Source organism: Anomalospiza imberbis, chromosome 11 (genome assembly GCF_031753505.1).
Source record: "Anomalospiza imberbis isolate Cuckoo-Finch-1a 21T00152 chromosome 11, ASM3175350v1, whole genome shotgun sequence".
In the NCBI taxonomy this organism is placed as follows: domain Eukaryota; kingdom Metazoa; phylum Chordata; class Aves; order Passeriformes; family Viduidae; genus Anomalospiza; species Anomalospiza imberbis.
Window position 1 is genome coordinate 16,767,701 of NC_089691.1, and position 25,031 is coordinate 16,792,731.

A 25,031-nucleotide genomic window follows, 5' to 3' on the forward strand; every position below is an offset into this window, starting at 1 on the left:
TGAGCAGGACTACTGGAACATTTCCACCAACCTCACTGCTTCCCACAAGCAACTTTCATTCCGTTGAACCACAAATAGGGAATTTACCATGGACTTTTACATGGGGGTAAGACTCAGGTACTCACTGATGGGCATTTAGACAAGTAGATGTTGCTTTGATTCTTCTTCCCATAACACTCATTTAGTTTTGACATTCTTGTGTATATCTGTAAAACTATTTAGCATATACATATATATTTACATTTAATATATTTTTTTTTCAGAAGATGTATTTCCATTCCCCAGTTTAACGTGAGTTTGGCACTAAGGAAAGCAAATAGAAATGGCACTGATTTGCACATGACATGTGAATGACATTTCACCTGCGTGCCTTTACTTTGATCTGGAGCAAAGTGGGAACACATCTTCCAGGGGATTAAGTAGATCAGGCTCAAGGTTTATGCTATTTTTGACCTTCCAGTGAATAAAAATGCAACTAAGCACTAACTGTGAGAGCTTTGAAGGTAAATTATCTGTTCAAATCTGCACAAACACTGCTCAGTGTAATTCTTGGAACTGAACACAAGCTAAACACATATATTCTGGTTAACCTCAAGACTGACATAAAAAAAAGAGGGAAAAAGGAAAAAAAATCTTCTTCAATCAGAGGCAATTCACAAAATATAAAATACATAAAAGTTTTCAATGAAACAAATATTAGATCTTAGCAATTCCAGGAAATACAGCACAGTAGTTTTGCAGAATAACTTGTTCTGACACAGCCCCCCACCTGTCCTAACACAAGCACAACTTCCAGAATGAAAGTCCCTTGGGAAGCAGGGAAATTATTGTGACAAAATGTTTCTTGTATTATGAATAGAGTCTGTGCAGAATGGAGAGGTATTTGAGAATTGCTTATTTCAGTTGATTACAGTGCATAGGCAAAGCTTCAATGACTAATGGATTTCAAGTGGCAAATAATATTACTTTGTTTCTTTGCTTTTAAATTTTTTTTTGTAGAAAGTACTTAATGTACTTGGTAGGTACAAGGTTAAAAGAACCTTTTCAGCTACAAACATTCAAAATGAAGTTGTACCTTTTGCATCCGCCTTAACAATAATTCTTTAAAATAACCAAAGTATGTAATCACAATCTCAACTGCAGGGATAAAAACATAAGCTTAATTCTGCATTTTGTAGCAGCAGCCCTGGTTTACTTTCAGGTGCAGAGCTCTCAAATGGTCCTGCTGGGTTATCAAGCATCTCCTCTGCTGTCGCAGGCACCATGTCCTGTCCCCTTCAAACGTGCTCAGCTTCACCTTCAGGCCAGTAAAACCTTCATGCCTCCTCCAGTTTGACTTACAGGCTCTAATGGCTTGGCACCCCCTTCTCATTTCCAGTTTAAATTACTCACAGCAAACAACCCACAGTTGTTCAGCCAACTCCTTCATTTAAGTACCTTCTATCTCTCCTGCCTGATAGAGACAATAATTATTTTGTCCCCTCTGTCCCTTCATTTTGCTAAGCAAAAGAAGCTTTGCCAGTCAGCCCAATCAACCCTCTGCACCCTGGGGGGCTGAACTCTTTCTGAACCCTCCATATCAGTGAGTTTTATCCACATACAGGTGAAACAGGAAAACAACAGCAATATGATTGATCCTAAAGAGAAGAGGAAGGAGAAGAAAATACAAAAAAATTAAACCAGAACACAGACAAGGTAGATTTTCTACAAGGCCTCTGGAAAGCAAATTCTCAGTGATCTGACTTTGTATTGAAGTATTTATCCCAATCCTGCAAACTATTTCAGATGACACATGAGCACACAGAAGGGGCGTTTCAGTTTCATCCCTCCTGAAATCATCAGGATTCATCATCCTTGTGTTCCTCACTCAGAGGCAGCAGCAGGATTTGCCCTCTCCCACAAGGCAGTGCATCAGCTGAACACACTTCACAGTAAATATTTTACAGGCTGTTCTCAGCAACTCTGCGTTTGCATTTTAACATTTAGACCTCCTTGTTGGGAGTGCACCAGCAGCTTGGAGCAGGCAGAGCTTTTCCTGTATATTGCACATCTCTTTCTGATATTTTTGTGCTTGATTAGTAATCACTTCTGAAAATCCTTTTGACAGCTCTTGAATACAAGCCTTAGCGTTGCAGGGATGCTTCCTGCACAGCAGGACTGAATGCAAGTGTTGGGCTGAAGGAAGAATGCTGACAGCATCTGAGCACTTTCCTCACTGGACACCAGAGGGAGGAGGAGGAAAGGACAAGTGACAGAGAAGCTGAAGAACAGCTTCAAAAGTCCTGAAGGAGTTTATCAGACACCCGAGCCAAATACATTTCTGCAATCGCACCAAAATAAATAGCGGCTCCTTGTCTGGGGACGGAGCTGCTGAGGAGAGACTTGGCAGGGGCAACACGAGGTGAAGTTACAGGGGAAAGGACCCGAGTGCAGCAGCACTGAGGGCCAGGTGGATTTCAGCCAGTTCCAGCTTTTGTTTTTTTAAATAGTTTAGGTTGTAAAGGACCTTAAAGATCATCTAGTTCCAACTGCCCTGCTGGACACCTTCCACTGTCCCAGGGTGCTCCAAGCCCCATCCAGCCTGGCCTTGGACACTTCCAGGGATGGGACAGCCACAGCTGCTCTGGGCACCCTGTGCCAGGGCTTCACCACCTTCACAGGGAACAACTTCTTCCCAATATCCAATCTAATCCTACCTACTTCCAGTTTAAAACCAATCCCCCTGTCCTGTCTCTACATGCTCTTGTGAAAAGTCACTCTCCAGGAACCTTGTTGGTCCCTTTATGTCCTGGGAGGTGCTGTAAGGTTTCCCTGAGGCTTTCTCTTTTCGTGTTGAGCAAGCCCAACTCTCAGCCTGTACTCACAGCTGAGCTACTCACATCCTCATCCCTCTGATCATCCTGGTGGCCTCCTCTGGACTCACTCCCACAGGTTCAGGTGGTTCCAATGCTGGTTCCCCAAGCTGGATGCAGTGCTCCGGGTAGGGTCTCACAAGGGTGCAGCAGAGATGCAGAGTCCCCCTCTCACCTGCAGCCCAGGTGATGGATTTCTGGGCTGTGAGTGCACATGGCTGGGGCATGTCCAGACTCTCATCCCCCAACATCAGAAGCCTTAAACAAACCTGACAGGTTTTGGTTCTGAGGCTACTACTGCGCATACTCTGCTTGGCTTCTCTGCCATAGCTTGAGCACCTTTTGGTCCAGCTTTCCTCTGGACATGAGGAGAACCTTGTTTCAATAAATAACTGTGGACCAAGGCCACCAGGATCTCCAAGTTCTGTACCACAAGAGCGTGAAATTCAAAACTGCAAGTGCTCTGTGCTGAGATGGAAATGTGAGGACCTTGAAGAAGGGAGGGAGGCAGTTCAAGGAGACTGACATGGTACCTTATCTAGGAAGGTGATAGCAAATGTGGCTAGTATCTTGATTAAATTAAAAAAAAAAAAGATTCAACATGATTATCAGGGAACTATTTACTATTTTATTAAGACTAGGCTTTTATTTCCTCATCAAAACTTTTCATTATGCCTTCAAGGCTTTACGAGAATTATTAAATGTCAGGCACAATTCAAATAATTAATATATGGTGTTACCAGATATATATACACTCTCCAGGAGGATTAATAATAGCTGCTATTTTTCTTCCAACCATATTTTCTCCATAATACATATATTAATCATGAGAACGAAGTGCATTTTTAAAATCTCTCTAGTACTGAAAATCTTTAAGGAACTCACACTTTGAAAACTGAAGAATTCTTAATATATTCTGTTCTCTACTTTCTAATTTACTATCAAAATACAAAAACACAGTAAGCACTTGGAAAGAAAGGAGCATAGGAAAGGCAGTGCTTTCTCCAGAGCTGCTATTAATTGCAGAATCAATGTATTCAATGCCTTGAAATAAGTCTTGGAAAACAACAAAGCAGACTTGTGAATTCAAGAAACAACTTGTCCCTTGTTAAAATGGATTGGCTTTTGGTGATTAAGACAATCAAAACACTTTAGAAAAGTCAGCAGGAAAGTACTTTTATAGCACACACTCCCCTCAGGGCTGGCTGGGGGCTGTGCTCAGCATCTACTTGTCCCTTTAACTCTGCCTCTGCAGAGAGGTCATTCCTGTCATCCACGGGGCACCCATGTGTGTTCTGTCCATAAAAACCTGGATGGGACAGGGAGCACAGTGGGGACAAGGCCTTTGTCCCTCTGAGAGCCCCAATGCCAGGGAGGGAGGGAGAGCTGACCCTTCTGCTCTTGATTTTGCACTCAACAGCTGATCTGGACTTTCCTGTGAGCTTGACCCTATCCCAGTAATCTCAATCCACAGGTTAAAGGGGTGCTACCTCAGATTACTTTACATTTATTATGTGCAAGGAAAGAGTTCCTGTGGATGGATTGACCACTGACAGGTTACTTGCCAGCCATGCTCCATGTGGGATGGGTTTTGTACCTGCTGGTGGCCTCAGCAGTGCTACCAAAAAATGAGTTCAGCTCCCAGTGGCACAACAAACAAATGTGCAGAAGTCACATTGCAATTGCTTACAACTTGGAGAAATTTAAATTCTCTTCTATGCTCCCAAATGTATCCCAGGTATAATCCTTCCCCAGTGAAGAGTCATTAAGTATCTGATTTTGAACACTGCAAATTACAGAACATATTACCAGCCTTTTCCATATCTCAGAATAGCTCAAGGAATATCTATGTTCTATTTAAAACACGCATGCTTTCTGAGCATGAGACCAGGGTTTGTTATGTAAGCAAAGGTGCAACCACTTCACCCTCCTGCCCCTTACCAGCTTTGTGTGCACGTGGGAACCTGAGCGTCCCCCACAGTTCAGCAACACACAATAAATAATTTTAACCATCTATGTGACCTGACAACTGCCAACTTGGGGCAGTTCCTACACCTCAGGTAAAAAACCATTTCTACAGAGAAGCTTAGGAGAGCAGATCTTTCATGACATGCATTTTTTTCCTTTTTTTTAATTTCAAGAAGAGGTGTTTTAAAGCAGTTTTGAAGACTTACCTCCTCGCTGCACCAGCAACGTGACTTCACTTCCCTTAGGACATTCAATCAGCATATCCACCACCTGGTTGTGAGTGAGGCTCTGCACATTCTTCTTGTTGACTTCGACTATGAGGTCGCCCTCCTTCAGGCCACGGCACCGTGGGCTGTCCACAATCTGTTTCACTCTTTGGCCTCCTCCTCCAGGACTGTCTGCTATAGTAAACCCAAAGCCCATGGGCCCTTTCACTATGTGCACAGTTATGAGCTCAGGCTGCGTTGCTATCGAGGATGCCAAGGACACCGTGTCGTTGGGGTAGCCATGGGGTCCATTGGAGGAGACCTCAGCCGGGCTGCTGGGCCTCGCCTCCTTTGTGCCATTTACTTTCCCTGTTTTACTGCTGTGGCTCGCCGGGGAGTCGTAGTTCTCCTGCCCGTTCACAATGATCGGCTCTTTGTCCAAAATTGCCACGGACGTGACCAGGCTTGTGTTGGGGTCGTCGGGGTCAAAGGGCAGGGGGTAGCCCCGGCACAGTTCAAGGTCCACGCTGGCACCGATGGGGATGGACTGGAAGATTTTCACCACCTGGGCGTGAGTGTGCCCCAGCACACAGGTGTCGTTCACGCTGACTATGACGTCCCCTGCAGCAGACACAGACAGACAGACCAAGGAAATGCATTTTGTGCACTGCAGGAAGGTGAGGGCTAGAGCCTGAGAGCAGAGCTGCAGCATCCACAGGTACCACTCACAGGCAACAGCAGCATTTCAGCACAAGAAAAAGGAGTGGTGACACTTGGGCGAGCAAAAACTCTGTGAACTCAATGGCATAAAGGCTTTATGTACATAACTGTTTTTGGAAGTGAAAATGGAATTGGCTCATGCAAAAAAATAATGAATTTAAATGATGGTATATGGCCCGTTTCACAGCTATTTTGAAGTCCAGCTCTCACTGCTACACATTGACATATGATGGAAACAAAATTGAGAGCACATGGGAGCTGTAACAGAAGGCTCTCAAATACCAACTGCTCGAACACAGTGAGTGCCACATGTCATGTCTCATCCTTCAGCCTGAAATCCAGATATCGATTAAGTCATGAGTCATTTTATTAAAACTGGGGCTGCAAAATAGGGATGTTAGGTGCTGTGATGCTCCAACTGGAAGTGAGGAGTTGTGACTTCAGATGAAGCCTAAGTGGATTTCATGGAATCAAGACAGAAAAATACCCCCAAGATCATTGGGTCAAACCATTAACCCAGCACCACTGTGTTCACCACGGAACCATATTTCATATTTTGCAACTAATTGTGGTGGACCCAATCTCTGGCAAAATGAATTTGCCCTTGGTGCCTCCACACAAGGAAATGCAGATTAGCCCACTGCTCTGCCCATTCCTTGGGAGTAGCACTGGAAAGGGGCAAGCAGCATGGCAGAGACACAAACACATGGTGGTGCAGCCCGACAAAAATCCATCATCCACAGCGGGGAGCAGGAACCCCCATAGCTTGATGTGGAACCCCACAACTGCTGGCTCCTCTTCTCAGATCACCGCGGGGAGAGCAGGAGCTGGCAGTATCCCAGCTGGTATTTTGACACTGAAATGGAATTCCAACACATGAAGTGTCCTTTTCCAAGATTCTGGATATATTCCTCAATGTATCTCACTTCCTTACTTGCTGATAGGAAAGCTGAATGACTTTCCCCAAGAAGGGGGTGAAGACTACAGTCCTTTATGAATGGCACTTCAAACTAGCTGCAAAAACACAAACCAAAGTGGTAGTGATGATTTTGATATAAAGCATCAGTACCTGTTTCCATTTTGCCATCCAACGCTGCAGGACCGTCGAGCACCAAACTTTTGATTTGGAGGAATTCATCTGGCTCATCTCCTCCAACGACGGTGAAGCCAAACCCCCTGCTGCTTTTCCTTAGCTTGGTGTGGATGAACTTCCCTTTCAGCTCAGAAGGGTTTCGTGTAAAAAAAGGTTTCCCTGTGTAGGAAGTTTGGAAAAAATCTATAAGCAGGCAGGCAAGAGTGTTTGATCTCATTTTCCACTGCCCCTCCCCACTGTAACGAGTCCATGGACAAACACAGCAGTGTGCAGGGACAGGACTGCACTTCACTCCTGCAGCCTCTCATCTCATCACACTCAGCCTGATTCCCTGGATCCAGGCATGCAGTAAAAGGGACGAACAAAACCCCAGTACCTGGCACTTTGTTAGCTGTGGTCCTGCTCACCAAAGCCCCAAGGCTACAAAAGGGAAAACATGCTGCTTTAAAGAATGGAATATATTAAAGCTAGGAATGCTGGGCTGGATGTGTGTCTCATCTCTGTCCTGAGGTGGTTGTATCCATCCTGGGAAGGATGGGGCAGGGTTAGGGGGCCTCCTACGGGAGTCTGCAGTGAGAGTTTCTGCAGAAAGAAGCATCATTATGTTTTTCACCACTTGACTTTCTCCCAACCCACTGAGCAAAAAGCAAGTTCTGAGCTCTGGTAAGACACTGATACCCTTTAGCATAACCCCCAGCCCCACCATTGCTACTGCCCTGTGACCTCCACTGGAGAAAAAGGAGAGGACACTGATGTTGTTCTTCAGACACTGTTTGAAGTCTTTTCCCTTTCTGCTCCTTGCCCGTTGTGGATGAAACACTTCTGGTGTGAAGTATGAATCAAAGAGCAGCCCAGGACGAGAGCAGTTGTGCTGGAGGGCTGGGAATGCTCTCTGGGAGCACACTTAAGAGGGAAAGAGGTGCTCCACGGACAAAAGCACATCCTTGCAAAGCATGTTGCACAGGCTCAGAAAAGAGATCATGGTTGCTGCACTTCACAGTGCCAACACTAAACACCTTTGCACTTTTAATTGTTTTTAACGCTTAGCCTGTGCCACTAAGCCCTCTGGTGACAGCTCCAGGATCAACAGTGGGTATCACAGCCAGCAGAGCTGGCACACTTTCAAACATCTCAGCAGCACTGCTGTGGGCCTCTGCTCAGAAAGGAGACCTCGGGGGAGAGCTTGGGGATTTGAGACTCGTAAGCCTTTGACTGGGAGGAAAAAAATGTTTATTTGAAGATTATTCATGAGGAGGCAGTGTGAGGACTTGTAGTTTTCTGCCTTTGAAGGGTGGCAGAGGAACACGGTAATCCTGCATATTGTGGGCAGATGGTCTGCTCAGACCCCAGCCTGCAAAAACCCCTGACTATCAAAGTGCAACCCAGCATCTCAGGTTACACACACAGCTGAGAGGCAGAGTGCAGCAGGGCTCATTTCTGGTTCAAAGGACAAGCAGAACCAGCAGAGCTTGCTGGTGTCTGCCCACAGACACAGGCTGAGCTTGCCCTGCAGCAGCAGGACAGCAGCACCACAGGCTACATCCCACCTACAGCATTCAAGAGGGTATCACATTTGAAATTAGTGTATCTACAAAATCCAGGCGGTGAGAGTGTTGCCAGGGGCACAGGGAGGGCTCCTTGTGACCATGTCCCTGCCAGCAGTGCCATCATGGGGAGAGATGGAAACCTCCAGGCATGGAAGCTGGAAAAAAGTTGCTGCAAATGGGGAGTGAGAGAAGAGGGAGCCACACTGAGAAAGGAAGAGAAAGGAATGAAAGAGGGGAGGAGTCATCAGCAGATACCAGGATATGTCTCTCAGAGTGGTGCTGAGACAGGTGAATGCTCTGCTCTAACACTGCTGCACAGTTTTGGTGGCTGAGTCGTTGGGTGATGTTGAGCTCCCAACGTCAGCCCTGTGTCACAGCTCCTTTGCATCGCCACGTGTGGATGCTTGGGCAGCCCTTACTTCAGCCTGACTGTGAGAAAGGCAAAGGTGGCATTCAGAGATGCCTTCAGGAGGAAGACAGGCATTTTTGGGGCACTCTGATGACATCTCTAAACCCAGGTGCCTGGTGGTCAGGGTACCATCCTCAGACCTCCCATGTTTTTTCCTTGCTACCAGGTTGGATTACTCTAATGTACTCTAATACCCCTTAGGACTGTGCTGGGGGCTTTGGGTCCTGTGAAATTCCACATCTGTTTTGGAAGGGCTGATCTGCTTCCTCCTGCTGCAGAGAGCACTTCCTGGCTTTTCCTGGCAGGAAGGCTGCCCGGGACAGCAGCACCCCAGTCAGGTTTGCTTTCAGAGACCATGGGAGTACTTCCCAGCTGCTCCCATCTCTGTCAGGAAGAGGCATCCAGCCAGATTCCCCCTCTCACCTTCCCCAGGCTCTGGCTCCTGCAGACCAGAGCAATGCCACTCACTTGCTGTGCAATTCAGATGTAGTCAAAAATAAGCCTACTTATAACTGCTTGTTACCAGAGAGTACTTTACTGCCACAGGTACAAGTGGAACACCCTGCCCTTGCTGGCAACCTGACTTGGCAATGTTTCAGCTCATGGCTGCAAATTCAGGAATGATTCATGTCCTGTCTGATGAGTTATTTAAGGCAAACAACTGGTCTGTGAGTAACTGGCTACACAGACCACTGACACAATAAATAAGGCTGTAATAGCCCCAAGCACCCGTACAAAAGAACAACTTCTGAGTAAGTCCACTATGTTTGAAAACTTGGAATGCTACACAGAGAATAGCCACAATCCTCTTTTTGATGTGTCCATCAAATCTCATTCACCTCTTGCACTCAGCAACAAATGTAGACTAGTCTCAAAATCTGGGAATTCAGATAAGCAGGTACAGGGCCTGATGTGTCACCAGTTGTGGAAATACTGCCTTGTGGTGGCTGAGGGAATTTCATTCTCATGAAAAAAAACCTTATTGCTCTTTTACAACTGGTTTAACAAGGCTGTTACCTTGTACTGGTGCTTCCCGAACTGCCTCTTGGTTGTTTGAAACATGGTTTGGAGCAGCAGGTGGAGGGAGAGATGGACACTCCTCTGTCCATTCTAGAGAGGGCAGAGAGGGAAATGTTACTGGTTTCACAACAGCACCAAGAGCTGCTGCATGTGCACATGCTGGGAGTGTGGGGGTCAAGCAGAGGAGAGGTGAGAAGTATGGCAAGAGAGGAAACAGAGTCACAGACAGAGAGAATACAATGAATAGGATGTCCAAAAACCAGTTCTGAAGGATCTCTATATCCAGGTCAACTGATCCATCTGCTGGGATAGCCTATCTCACACTGAAACTTGGGACATTATTTTTGCATCTAAGTAGAGTTGACATTTAAATGAAATCTAATCCCTGTGCCACTCATGGCATCTAAGTAGAAGAACAAACCCAAATGCCACAGGGCCCTCACTGCAGTTGGGCTGCATTTGAAGAAAACAAATGTAAAAAGTAAGAAAGAAAAAAGGGGGCCAGGAGGGAGGAAAATAATTTTTAAAAAGTGTTTCAAAATAAAGAAATTACTTCAGATTTTAGAGCCTGACAACATACAAAAGTCTTGGTTTAAGAAATCTTTTATGCAGGGTTTATCTAGTGCATATAAGTGCCCACTCCTCATCCCCTCTGACAGCCTGAGTCCCAGTGCAGACTGGAACAGCACCAGCTACAGTGACTAACTTCATGGAGCACACTGAAGAGGAAAACGTGTTTTAGCTGTCTCTGGGAAGTCTAGAAACTTTCCAGAAACAAAGGACATACAAAGAAAAATCTCTCCTGTTTAACAAGATTGGAACCTTCTACATTTAAGTGATCCAGTTTAGATTTCCTCCTTTGCTGCATCTTCTGTGCAGGACAAGCACAGCCTTTCCCATGCACATCACTTTGCCTTTACACCCTAAGGCCAAGGAGGGAAGGACAAACACTGGCACGGTGCTGCCACGGCCAGGGAGGACATTCCCCCATCACTAACCCACCCTCCATGCCCTCAAGGGTGCCAACCTTCTGGAGGCTGCTGCTGTTGTTCGAGCTGCTTCTTCCTCTTGGCTTCAAGCACTGGGTTTTCATACTGTGTCTTCCGGTTGATGTGGCTGCAGATGGAAGAGAGCAATGAATTAGGGAAACCCTTTGTGCAACAAGCAGGAATGAGAGCCAGGCATTGAAACTCCCCTTTCTGAGGAAAGGAGTAAAATACCAAACAAACCCAACAGTAGTGGGTGTGGAGCAAGGCTCATCCAGTTGTCCCAAAAAGAGTATTTAGAAAAACAAGCAGATTCTGGTATTGATATGATGTCTCCAGTAGGGATGGCTAATTCCTTCAAATACATTAAAGTAGTGATCTACCTGTGAAAAATGAGATTAAAGCAGGAAAGGCATACTGTCTGATTGCATTTTAAAAGACAGGCCTGTATCATCCCTGCTTTAATCAGATTCCCAGAGGTGCAGTCATTTCCTTGCTCATCCAAGTTAAAAACAAAACAAAACAAAACAAACCCCAACATCTGTCAGCGATCTGATCAATACACACAGGGTGTCTTAAAAATATCTGCAGGGATGCAGGCTAGGAGCTGGGCTCCAAATGGATCAAAATCTGTCCAGAATCAGCCACCAGCAAATACTACCAGTGGAAACCAGCATTTAGTGAAACTTCAGCTGCTTTCCTCAGGCAGCTTTTGAGCACTATGAGATGTTGAGAGCCAATATTTTGTACCAGTTCCAGGAAAAGATAAAAGAATCAGCCCAGTCCCATCATGGCAGACAAGGCATGCACTCAACAGAGGAGTCACCACCTTATTAAACCAAGTGATGAAGAGCAGCCGCAGAGGCTGGGGTGGCAGGGGCAGGGCTGGGACTCCCTGAATGGCTCATCAACTGCTCAAGAGCCATTTTCAGTAGAGATTTTCCTACAGCAGAGGAACAGGTAGACCTCAAAAAATATATTACCTTAAAGCCTATCTTTGTATGCAAAGCAAAGTTTACCATTAAGAGTAATTGCTATTACATTGTCTCCCATCCAGTATGCCTTTATTAAAAAACCCAGATGAAAACCAACCACATTTTCAAGCACTTGTGACAGAAGCACGCCAGGGATTTATATTCAGATTTTTTTCTGATAAAGATCAATATTAAATCACTAGAAAAATATTTAACTTACTAAATAAAAAAAACAAGTTAGTGAGTTCTAACTCACTGAAAGTGAGTTCTAACTCACTCACTGAAAAAAGATTTCCCATTTCAAGGTATCTTTGGAGAGCCAAGGAAAGATGATAACTACTTTAAAAATTATATAAACTTTTTCGTGATACAATTGTCTCTCAATAAAAACTATTCTGTAATAACAAAGTGCCTGATTTGAAGGGACAGAGACAAATGCTAAAATTACAACCATCATGCTAGCTTAGAGCCAGCAAGTAAAATAAAATTATCGTCTTATTTAAGTTATTTTTTGATTTAATTCCATCAGTAAGGAGTGCCATAAAACTAACAGGCATGTGTATATACAGTGACAGGACAATATCCTGTAAAGATCTCTTGGCATGGCATTTAATAGCCGAAAAATATTCTTGATGTCTTTTGTAAATAAATGTCAAGCCTTAATTACACAGTTTGCTAACCTTGTTTCCCTAGGCACAGATGGTGGGGTCAGAAATGAGCCAAAGCAGACAGAAACTGTATTCCATGTCTATTCTGAGGGGTATCATAAGCCATCCTACTAGACAGGAGTATACACATAATTAAAAATTCATTTTATGGGGTCAGTGATGAAACAGAACTCCGATCTCTGGTTTCCCAAAGGAGCAATCTGACACATCGATAAAGGAGAAGCTGCTCTAATTCCACAGAGAGTCCCATTAAACCTGCAATTCTATCCACAACCACACAGCCTGATGGAAGAGCCTCTGCCACAGCTGAGTGGTCACACCATCTTCTCCAGTCCTCCTCTTCTGACACAGCTGGCTGGTGGATTGCTTTGCACACTCATTCTCTGACCACAGCACTGCACGAAGCCCATCGAGCTCAGTTAAATGCACACTCACTGATGTTCTCTGAATAGAAGTATTCTGTGAGGTGCTGGGGCTCCTGCACATCCCAACCCTGGACTACTCCTGCCTTCCTTGAGCTCAACCCTCTCCCAGGGCACTCCTGTCTCCCCTGAGCCTCCTCCCACTCTGGGGTGGATGGGGAATGGCCAGACAGGGCTGCCCTCTCCCAGACCCTATAACGTCCCCAGGCTGTAATGGGCCAAGGTCTTCTCCTCCTCCTCGGTGTGAGATGTTACCAGCAGAGCACAGAGAGGGGTGCAGGGACAGCTCCACCCCCCGACAGCCACACCAAACAGGGAGCAGCACTTACTCTACATAGTAGACACCATATACAGGATCTTCAATTTTCTCCCAACCAGCAGGCAACTCTGGAAACAGAAAAAGCATTACTGAAACCTCCAAGGCAGGTTTTTTTCTGACAGGCAGCTGCTCCTGCCCAACGTGCAAAACTCATCAGTAGATCAGACCTTGCTTTGGGTACTTTTCAGAATGATCACAGCCCTCTTTGAAGGGCTGGCACAGCACAGCAGCAACACCCCAGGCTGTGCCCTTGAGCTGGGTCAGCACATCACTGGGGAAATGCCCACACCGATCAATTTTTGATTAAATGAGCAAATGCTCATTAAATGAGCAAATGCCTCAAGCGCACCCCTGGTTTCTCCACCATGGCCAGTGGCCCTGGATGGAGCGCTGCAGGAGAAATTGATGCAGGAAAGGCCAGGGCATTTTAACACCAACCCATGAAGGTGGGTGAGACTATGGCAAAAAACTGTAGCCCACTGACAGAGACCACTTCCACCTGCTGTACCAGGGCTGAACCATTTATGTTCACCAGTGCAGAAAAGAGGATTTTTTTACTCCTTTCATTGGGATTTGCATTGCTCAGCCATGAGCTCAACACAAAACCAGGCCAAGGTGGACTTAACATGTATGCCAGCATATGGAACCCACCCAGGAGGAGCTGGCACATGGGTGCATTTCATTGCACAGCACTTCATGTAAGAACACACACTGCCACAGTCACATGGAACAGAGATTTCCTTCCTTTCATTACCATAATTGACAAAAAACTGCTCTGAAGATGAAATTAACGTTTTTATATGGATCCGCTTTTGTTCCTGTTGATTTTCTAGACTGCAGGTAGTACTTTAACTGTAATTAGTGAAGGCAATGCAATCACTTCAGCATCCAACTGAGGGTTATTAAAGCTCTATGTGTTACTAAAGGGCCTGATCCTTGTGCCACTCATTTAAACACAGTGTTCCATTGGCTGGGGGTAACAAAGTAATCATCCCATTAACAATACAGAGTGGTGTGTTTGTGTAATTCTGTGAAACTACTCAGAAATAGGCTCCACCACACTATGGACTATGCACATGTGGTCCCACCAACTCTGCACATTCACTGAAATACAGAAAAAAACCAACATTGTTGGATAACACAAGTTCAAATAGCCCATGCAAAATAATTTGTCAAAATTTAATCTGAAATTTGTCAACACTGAGAGCAATCTATGTTTGTTCATTATCAAATGCAGAGATTTATTTCCATTAATGGCATCAACTGCTGAGCCAATACAATCAACAATGGCCCATTAATTAGAATAATGTTGCCATAAGGATAGAAATATCTCAAGACTGGAGAGGAACAGAATCTATACAAACACACATGGACTAATTACTCAAAGTTTGTTTGGGTTCAGAATTGGCTGGAGATCATATGAAATCAACTTCCATGAGTTTTGCTCCTCATGTCCCTTATTTGCAGATAAATGGTAGGTTTTCCATTCTTATCATTATTTTATCCTCATTGTGTTTAACATCTTTGGATTCCTTGAGACATAAGCCATTAAATGCAAGCCAATGCTAACTTCTGGGCATGAAAAAACTCCATGTTTTTTATCAGCAGATTGAACACTTCAGAACTGGATATTCCTTTACACCCTGCAAAGTTTATCTGAGAGAAGGTCAGAAAGCTAGAGGCCAATCTTGAAAGTCTTTTCGCAAAGGGAACTCTCAGGTTTGCAGAGGAGTCCCAGAAGGTGGGAGCACCATGGGACTGGCTCCAAGAGTTTCAGTGTGATTCAATTACAACCTAGCATGCAGTTGGGAAAATCACAAGCTCTTGTATCCATTTAGTTTGTTGCACTGCAGTGAAGGTAGAATGGTAAAGAGATCAAGCTGGGGTGAAAGAAAAATAAAAAGTCAATGAGGGAAAGGAGAAGTGATGCACAAATGACTTCAAATGAGTTCCAACAATTTTCATGCTAAATATCTTTTGTCTGTTTTGGACTATTAATTGATTTTTTTTTTCTTTAAAGCTTAAGCCAAAAATTTGTTTTTCCTTCTTCTGTTCACAAAAAATTTTGATATTAAATTTCTTTTTTTCCTTCCCTTTTAAAGTATTTTCACAGAATATTAGAATACCAGCACTTTACTAACCCCAAAAATGGTACTATGCCAAAATCTTTCCAGTTTACTATCTCTGCAGCTTTTTTAAGGAACAAATCTCTATGTTTTCAGCTATAACAATATACAAAACTGCAGCTTTTAACACATTTCTTGATGATTATGTAGATGCACTTTTTACTCCTACAAGCTTCCAGAAGTTCTCTAAAGTAAAAGAAAATATTCTCCATAGCCATTTTGCAGTCTAGCTTCTTAGCCGCTTTAAATTATTCATCTCCTTTCTCTGTCTCTCCTGCCAAACTGAAGATGACCCGAGCATCAGATTTTATTACAAATATGAGATTTCAAAAAACATTTTGCAGCATTAGGAGCCTGAGTGAGCCATATGGTTTTTATTATGGTACATCCATGCAGCACCAATGCAGTCTCAGAGCATGTATCAGCAGGTGGGTAAATTCAATGGGCAAATATCTAATATCACAATTTTAAGCCTTGGGTAAGTACATGGATTCCTGTTGAGATGCTCTAATATCCTGCCCTACATACAGAGGGGCTGGATGGATTCCTAAAAAATTATTTCTCCAGCCAACAGGTATTTCAGCTGCAGCCCTGCACGTCTGTGAAGGAGCTAGAACTCAGGACACTCAGCTCTTACTGCTCCCTGTGAAGCCAGGAGGGTCGGCCCAAGCCATGCCAAATTCTGCTTTATAGGTTAAATTTTTGTGTCTGAAGAACAACTTCTGTTAAAATGCAGTGACCTATTACTCCACAGCTCTTTGGAAAACATGAAGTTGTGAAAACGCCTTCAGTCTTAGTCTTCTTATATTTAGAACAGAAACTGTTGATAAGTTTAGGTGCTGTTGCCAAATAGCTGTTGCCAACCAGTTTGTACTAACCTGAGTTCCTATAACTATACTAAGTTTTCAGGCCCCCTCCCTAATGTTGCTGTAACCAATTGAGTAATTTGAAAATGTCTTTCTTTACTGCAACATTTGCACATCTCAACAGTGTATTGACGGGCTGTGAGCTCAATAAAACTTATCTGCACTGAAACAAAGGGAACACCTTGTGATGTTCCAGCAGAACACTTGTGTACGTAAGTGCCTGCAGATCTGGTCTCAGGCTTATCAATTAATGAGTTTTCCTGCATGTATTTTTTCAGCTCTGCTCTTGCACTAGTTCCTGATAGCAGACTGAAAGAAGGGTAATTTCTGTTTAATATTGCCTCTAAATTTGCTTTTTTAAAACCTCCCTCTCATTTTAAGCCACTGGTTGTGAAGACCTTAGTGAGAACCCTTTGCAGATTGTTGATGTGCATCCACCTACTTCTGATGCTACTTGGTCTGCTGATGATCATTTTTGCAAGCTGCACATAACACTCATGGACCACTAAAGAGACTGCATTCTTCTTTAAATTGTAATTTCTTTCAAATTCTTGCTCTAAAAGAAGTTGGGCATTTTATTCCAGGCATATTATTCAGAAGAACCATTTGTGGAGCAGTGTTCCAAGTCCACTGCTAGCTGCTGATGCCGTATCCATCACACAGAAGCAGGGAGCAGAATACACTTACTTGCAAGTCATTACAGAAACCAGAGCTTAATTCTCTGGTAATACAATTCCTCCAGTATGCAGAACTATGAACTGTAACTACAGTCCTTTTTAAAAGCAATAATAGCCCTGGTGGAAATAAAATCCTATGCAACCTCTTATCCTTTCAGCTCTGCGAGTGCACTAGAGCATAGCTGAACAGAAATAACAACTACCTCTGCCATCAGTATAAACACAATGAGCACCGCTGAGATTAGATATCTAGACAGCATCCTTCATAAAGAGATGCAGCAAATAAAAGTGTACCACATCACTGAAAATCATCTGTTTATAAAATCACTGACTGAGGGAAAATTTTAAGCTGTTTCATTCACAAGCTCAGCTGAAGCATTCGATGTAATACTTAAACTTTCTGAATCACACTTAGCTTCTATTGTCTGGGAAATGTCTTGGGCCCCAACGAAAAAGCATCATGAGCTACTTCATTTCATCTTTGGCATTTATAAGCTTTTTCCTGGAGCCAGAGATGCCAAAAGAAAAGACCCCAACTTCTGCAGAGTCCAGAAGGAAGCAGCTTCGAAACAACTTTGCAAGACTGAGGCTCTCTAGCTTTCTTCAAACTCTGAATCAGTAAGAAAAGCACTGCAGATCTGAAGCTAGAGAAAGATAAATGCTTTATGTGCTGGGAAAGTTTTGCTGATAAATTACTCTTATTGAAATAAAAAAAAAAACCTGAAAGATGCAAAATGATACAAAGGAGAAAGTAAGTAATTAAAGGCTCAAAACAGTGCAGTTGAAGTCAAATATCAAAATGAGAGATGGATGATTTACCTAGTTCACTGTCCAGTTCCTCCGTGTGCACCCCTTCTTCTCCAAGGGAAGAGCAGTAAATGAGACAGAAAAAATTAAAAGAAAATTTCAGATACCAGCCCCAAGCAAGAAATTCCCTACAGCAAACAGCAGAACCAGCACTAATTTTCTACACACCGAGCCCAAGCTTCCCATTTATCACACCGCAGTGATCAGAATATTGATGGATCTGATGCAGATAATGAAAGAACTGGTTCTTGCACTCTCAAAACATCCACATCAATGGACTAGTTTCATGTCATGGTTTGATATGGCAAAGTCATGAAATTGTGATGTTCTCACTGTGGTGAGGCTTTTCCCTCAGATCTGTGTGGTCCGACCTTCGCAATCTGTTCTACAGACACATGGATCTAGCAGAAGGCCAGAGCTGGACACTAATGAAGGAATCTGAGAGGAAAACCTTGCACCTAAATAAGGACTAATGTAGCAAGGTTTTCAAGAAAGCATCTAAATTTATGTGCACACTGTCCTACTCAGATGATTTAGACAGGCAAGAAGCCTTGTTTAACTGGAGGCACAGACCCACAGTCCAGATGCACTGGTGAGGCACAGACAAGAATGCATCACAGACAAGAATGTTTTAGCAGGGCACCTGGGACAAAGATCACATAATTTTTCAAAGACACAAAGCCATCAATATTCGCTGTTGCTCCATTTATCATTATCTACTCCATATTCATAAGTTAACAGTGACACAGATGATTAAAGTATTGCTTGGCCTATAAATAATAATAATGCAGTCTGAAAATGAAAGATGGTGACAAAACCAGAACAAAGATGGTAAAAAGCAGTCTTGGACCCAATACAGCAAAGTTTAAGCCACATAAATGAATGACAGAAGAAACCAGAAGATGTAGGGCTGCAACACCTGGAAACATCAAAAAACCACTTCCATGACCTCTGTGCAAAATATTCTATCAAAGCAGTTGTTTGGGACCATTAGTGTGAAATACAAATTGCAATTTCTTTTGATAGCCTAAACAATGGGAAACAAGTAAAAACTTTGTTAGGGACACATACCCTGATGAAACAAAAGCACAAGGCAACTGCACCCAAACAAATCTGAAACAATATCTAACATTTATAAAATCTATAAAGAGGGTGGGATGAGCCTGGCAACTCACATGCACACACACACACACCAAACAAAACAGAGGAGTCATCATCCCACTGACTTTTATGGAATGACACACAGCAGTGACCCTTGCCAAAGAACGTCCAGCTTCTATGATAAAGCAAAACTAACCTTCTCTCCTCTCTGTTTTTTGAAACATAATTATTATTATGTACTAAGCAAGATTAGAGCAGCCAAGCAAAGCAACTATGTAACTATGAAGCAACTGGTTTAACTACTGAATGTTAAAAATATCTATTAATGAGCAACTTGGTGAATGAAGTGAAGGGGTGTGTGGGAAGATGAAATTAGCTGATTTTAAGGAGTTGATAAACAAAGATGCCACTGATCTCCAAAATTATGAACTCAATGAAATACAATAATACCAGCTGTATGTTTCTATTGCAAATTAAACTAATTATTCCAATGTTTGCTTTATAATTGCTAAGAGGACAAGAGACTTTCCCTTCTGCGAGGAGACTTCAAACTGTGCAACAGAGGAGCTCAGTCACCCTCTGTAGCCCTGTGGTGCTGGCTGCTCCTCGCCTGGCACATCCCTGTGGTTTGAGGGTATCCTGCACTGTGCTCTAGGAAGTTGGTGACCTGCTTCATCACAGCAGCCTCGACTGCAGAGGTAAATTCTCACACCCTGCAAAATCTCACAAGTGAAAAATAGGAGAGGTTGACTACTACACTACTACATGTGTAAAAACAGTTAACAGCAGTTCTGGAGGCCAGAGTTGAACCTAACAGTGAAAAGGGATTGAGTTGATTCTTTTCTGAAATAAAATTGTGATTTTTAATAAGATGACTGACACCAGTAGGAGGTTCATCATATTTTGAAAACTGATTTTACAAGGACAGCACCAACACTGATGAAGGAAACCCTTCAATTTTTAAGAAGTGTCTTCCATGACAGTACTGTATTAGCCAAGATTATGTATTTCAATACCATCACCTTTCCTGGGCAGTAGACCAAAATTCCCTCACAGGTTTTCCCAAACATTTAAGTTATTTTCATAATTTGCTTTTTCTTCCAACATCTCCTAAAGGAGGCTGGGAAGGGACCTCCTTTAATAGTCCTGCATTTGGCTGCTCTAAATCGGACAGTGGCTTGCATTTCCAACATCTCAAGGAATACCAAATCTCAGTGCAAATTTTCAGTGTCAGAAATCTACGCTTTCAAATGGAACTTGTTTCAGCAATCACAACACTGCACAGACTGTCAGCATTTAACAGCACAAGTGAAGCAATTGAGTTATTTCTGCTCAAACAAGGAAATAACTACATGACTCTCTCAATCCATGTGAAGCAGGCGGTTGAAGCGGAACACAGCGGAGCACGCAGAGACTCAGTCACTCCCTCCCACACAGCGATCCAAGAAGCCAACTCAAACAGCTTTGAGTCTTGTTCAGCATCAGTGACTTTTCAAATGCCTTTGCAAAAACAGAGGCCTCTTGCTTGTCGCACCTCCTTGCTTTTTATTAAATGATCTGGCACCTCAATGGCTGTTTTACATTCACAGTGATTTTACAACATAATGGATATTGTCTCTTTGTACTAACTAATAAATCTTTTTTAAATTTTTAAAAGTCTTTCTGAATACTAGTAATTAGAAAAAGAGAAAGAAAAGGAAAAAAAGTCACCTAGGAATGGACTAAACACAGTATTATGTCACTATTTTTAGTCTCTTACCATCATCTTCACATTCTTCTAGAGGCTTCTGCTGTTTGTTCAGGCACCGTGGATCTAGCCAAGATGTTGTTTTTGTGTTATGGCTGGAAACCAAAAATGGAAATACAACTTTCGTTAATAAAGCAGAGTTGAAGTATCCATGACATAAAAGTATATATCCTCTTTGTTATTCAACAGACCTGAAGGCATACTTTTGATTCAAAGCTCTATAATTTGATGTTGTGCAAACTAGTCGACCAAATCACAAGAACTTTGGCATTGAAAACACAAAGGCAACAAGTGAAAATATACAAATCAGCACTCCTGACTGGAAAGAGGCATGTGAATGCTGCAATATTATAATATTAATTTCCAAACTTTTGTCTTTGGTGGCTTGTTTTTAATACCAAGAGCTGTCTCTGAGCCAAAGGCAGAAGCTTCCCTTCCTCACTAAATTATGCAGCGAGCTTTGTTCCTACTAAAGACCTTTGACATGTCTAGAGTTGACCCAAGCATTAGTCGAAAATGGTTTTGACTGAAAACTTTATAACTACACAAATAAAAATGTTCTGTCTAAGCCTTTGATGGAAGTTGAACAGCTTTACTTTCAACTCTTCCTTTCCACAAGTCCCCTGACAGCCTCATGATGTCAGTCCCAGCGGTAAAGGTTGCATAGTAAACAGGCTTAAAATACATTTTTCTAGAAGTTATTTTCTCCCATAATTTCATTTGCATAAGCAGACAGTCTGGTAATACAATGCCTCTTCTACAACCTGGTGTCATCCTAGACACAACCTGCTAAGATATCCCTCCAGTCCCTGAGGTATCACTTAGCTAGCTTAGCCTCTAACACTCCTTAACAGTTTTAAGTTTCAATACTGTAGTAATGCTATTTACTTCGCCTTCAAGGTCTCAAAGTGGTTTACAAACTGGATTTGAGCCTCACAACAGTCTCATGAGGGCTCTGTAATGAGGGCCACGATCCCTGAGGAACTAACAACCAACCAGCAATCTTGTATTGTACTGGAAGAAAAGGGGCCAGCCCTGCTCCCAGGATCTGAGTGAGTAAATAAAAGGTCCTTGTTTTACACATCCTACTACCCAGCTCTCCCAAGGCAGGATGAGCAAATGTGTTTAATCCTTATGTGTACTTCAGAGCAATTAATCGGCATCTAGAAAACCGAATGGCAGAAATTCAGCAAGTCAGGCAAATTAACAAAAATAAAGCAGAGGGGGTCTGCCACCTTATTTATAAGCAAGTCTGCAGTCTAGCTGAGAAGAAGGGTGGTGGGAGGAGAGCAATAGAATATTTGCATATTTCTTCCAATTTTTTACTTGCTAAGCAAAGACTCACAACAGTGTAGCTTGCTGAGGCACAGAAAATTTAGCTAAACACCTTTCAGATCACACTCTCAGGTGGAAAGGATTATGTTAGACCTGTAACGTGCACAGAAAACAGGGGACTGGGATATGCTGTGCAATGAAAATCCCAATTAAAGCACCAGAAAAACATCTCAAGAACCAAATTGCTCCAGATACATCAGGATTGGTTATCTGACACACAGCCCTGGCCTCACTGGACCTGCACTGGTTCTGTGCAAGAAGCTCATGCTGCTCCCTTCAGCACCCTGACTTGATACCCGAAGCACCACAGATGCTGGAACAGACATCTGAGCCAGCTTGGGTCCACACTGCTCATTAGTTCACTTTCTTAATCTGATACAAATCAAACTAAATGGTTTCTAGGCTCAGGGTGTCCTTAGAATTAATAGAACTGCAGTCATTCAGTGCTGCACCCACACCAACCAGCTCTTGCACAAAATCAGCCCCATGTGAAAGTATCCTCAAACCTCACTGCAGGGAGGGAGCGGGTGCTGCTACCAGAGCTTCCCATCACACAGGCCTATGTTACAGGCTGTGTTTTCCCAACACATACACGATTCTCCTGACAAATTATTTAGAGATGTTGTGGTCCTGCATTGTTCAGAGAACACAGACACAGCAGCCTTGGGGGTGGGTTTGGGGAAATCACTGGCAGCAGCAGAAGCCTCGATGGAAGCACCTGTAAGGAAGACAACAGGGGCCCCATGGGGTCAAAAAGGGGAGCAACTGACTGCTTGGGCAGCATTTACTACTCATCATCTGTCCTCCTCCAAGGAGGCAAATGGCAGGCTGAACGGGCTATTAGGCTGTTCTATACACTAAGGGCAGAGAGTACATTAAATAACGAGGCACCCTGAGGACACAGTGAGGGGAGAAAGCTGTGCTCAGGGTAATGTACTCATCTTGGTTTCATCTGATGAGAATTTGCATTCTGCCTTCTCGACCTTGTCTTACACTCAGGGACTGTTCGAGCCTCTTCTCAGGTAATTGGGAGTGCCCTGGAAAATGGCCTTTTTTAGAGCAGCCCTCTCCCAGCTGAAAAAGGGCTGCCACGGTGCCCTCAGTCATCCCAGCTCCTCAGATCTTCTGGCAATCTTCTCTCATGTGTTCCCTTGCCACTGCAGCCAAGAGAAAACCTGCTCTTGAACCTTCCCCTGGCCCTGTCCAGAAGTCTCCTCTCCTGAGGATGAGGCAGGACTGCTGCCCTCACAGCCCTGATCCAGCGTAACTCCCTGCAGGAGACAGGGCTAATTAACAGAGGAAGTTCTTCTGCAGTAACTGGGCAATGGCTTCTGGTAGGGTTTCCACAAGTGCATTAAACAGACCATCAAATCCAAAATCAATTCCTCAACCCCTCTTCTACTTGGCAGCTAAGGGCTTGAGTTTCAAAGGCTAATTGAGTGCTAATGTCTAGCTAAACTCTGTGCAAGACATCTCTTACACTAACAGCTCCTATTTTATAAGTTACTCCTACTTCAATAAATTTGGACAAGTATAATTTGAGACTATTATTTATGGAATGAAAAAAAATCAATATCATCATAAAACTGCTGACAGCAATCAGCTCTTAGGCAAAGACTGCAGAGCTTGAGGTACTGGTGTTCCAAACTTGCTGTGCCTACCCTGCACTGAGCTGTACCTTTTGCAAGCCACTGGAGAACATTAACACATTTGGCCCTTTTGCCGTGACAAGGGGACAACACACAAAGTCCATCCCTGTCTCTGCTGCACAGGACTGGAGGAATCCCCTCTGCTGCATTATGCACAGACACAGGCACAGAAATGAAGTCTCAGCCCTTCCAATTAGGAGCTTTCATTCCACCCATGAAAACAACTGGCCTGTGTTTTATAAGTGTCTGTTGCTTTTGTAACTACCCTCATAAAACAAGCAATTCCCACTGCCTTGGAACTCAGGAGCAATTTGGATGTTGATCCAATCAGGAAATGCAAACCCTCTTCAGAAGCAGTAAAGAAATAACAGCTCTGCAACCTAACTGTGTACACTAAATATTTAATACACACAAAACGCATCCATGGAGGTTTACTTTATGCCCAAAGAGAGGGAGAGAGATGGAATTAGAACAACAAAAATGTGCTTTACTCTATAAAATAGACTTCTCCGTTCTCCGTGTAGGCCATCTCCCAGTTTTCTGGCAGAGGACCTAGGTTATCCTCGGCAGAAGGAGGTAGGTATTGAGGGAGGTTCTGAGATGGTTCCGTGGTGGGGACGTGGGTGTGCCTCTCAATCGTGGACGGTGGGGCTGCCTCTCTCACGATATGCGCGTTGTGCTCGTCTTGGTCACCAGACTCTGCTGCAGAACAAACACACACAGACAAGTGAGAATCAGTCCTTTCCTTGCCCGCTTTGCTCCTCCAGGTTTGTCCTGCCAGTTTTCCTCTCCCTGCCTTTCAATTCACGCGACACGGCAGCAGATGAAGCGAGCGCAGAGCCCCAGCAGTCTCTGAGGCAGCAGGGGCGAGCTCTCCTTGCTCACACATGCTCTGCTAGCCAGGCCCTTGCCAAACAAACCAGGAGCTGTGATCAGCTCCAACAGGCCCTGCTGAGGTACCAAATTCCTCCAAGCTGTCTGAGGCCAGGGCTCACTGGTGTAGAGGAGTGCAGTGTACTTTCAAGCAGGCTTACAGGTTCACCCCTGCAGTGCCAACTGTGGGACAGGATTAGAAGGATAAAATTTCTTGTTTGAAGAATGATCAAAAGAGATTTTACAAGTGTAAAATGTTGCCAGAAGCTCAAAGTCAACAAGCTAATGGTGAATGTCTTCAGTGCATTAAATTAAAAATTAAAATGAATGTCAGCACTGTACCATGTGTCCACATGTTGCTGCTCACTAGTGCCCATTCTTGCTGTTTGAGGAGGTTTATTCCAAGGCTCATCACAGTATCATTCCAGTTAAAGTCAGTCAGGAGTATTTTATGCTGCATCTGGCCCTTCTCCCTCTAAAGAAATATTTCTGATGTTTGTATCCATGAAGTTTTGAGCTGTGTCCATGAAACAATGCTGCTCATCTCCTCCCATCACTAATCACAGTAAATGCTCCCCAATAAACAGGTCTGTGCCCTCACAGAGAGGTTTTGGCAACAACGGACAAATTCTAAAATGAACCCTGTGTCCACCAAAGGGACTTTCT

The 25,031-nt window shown here is 43.6% G+C and overlaps 1 protein-coding gene across 30 annotated transcripts in view; it reads right to left on the reverse strand.

Moving 5' to 3' along the window:
- Window positions 1-25,031, reverse strand: part of MAGI1 (membrane associated guanylate kinase, WW and PDZ domain containing 1) — a 334,836-nt gene that overhangs the window by 47,883 nt on the left and 261,922 nt on the right. For 14 of the 30 annotated variants that reach the window (XM_068202184.1, XM_068202177.1, XM_068202179.1 and 11 more), the window contains exons 5-12: window positions 23,984-24,194; window positions 20,521-20,603; window positions 17,673-17,711; window positions 13,195-13,252; window positions 10,843-10,931; window positions 9,813-9,905; window positions 6,816-6,998; window positions 5,027-5,647 (exon numbers count right to left, since the gene is read on the reverse strand). In XM_068202184.1, coding sequence (XP_068058285.1) covers window positions 5,027-5,647; window positions 6,816-6,998; window positions 9,813-9,905; window positions 10,843-10,931; window positions 13,195-13,252; window positions 17,673-17,711; window positions 20,521-20,603; window positions 23,984-24,194 — 1,377 coding nt within the window. The remainder of the gene's footprint in view (window positions 1-5,026; window positions 5,648-6,815; window positions 6,999-9,812; window positions 9,906-10,842; window positions 10,932-13,194; window positions 13,253-17,672; window positions 17,712-20,520; window positions 20,604-23,983; window positions 24,195-25,031) is intronic. The other 16 variants (XM_068202196.1, XM_068202194.1, XM_068202193.1 and 13 more) reach the window with 6 other exon arrangements.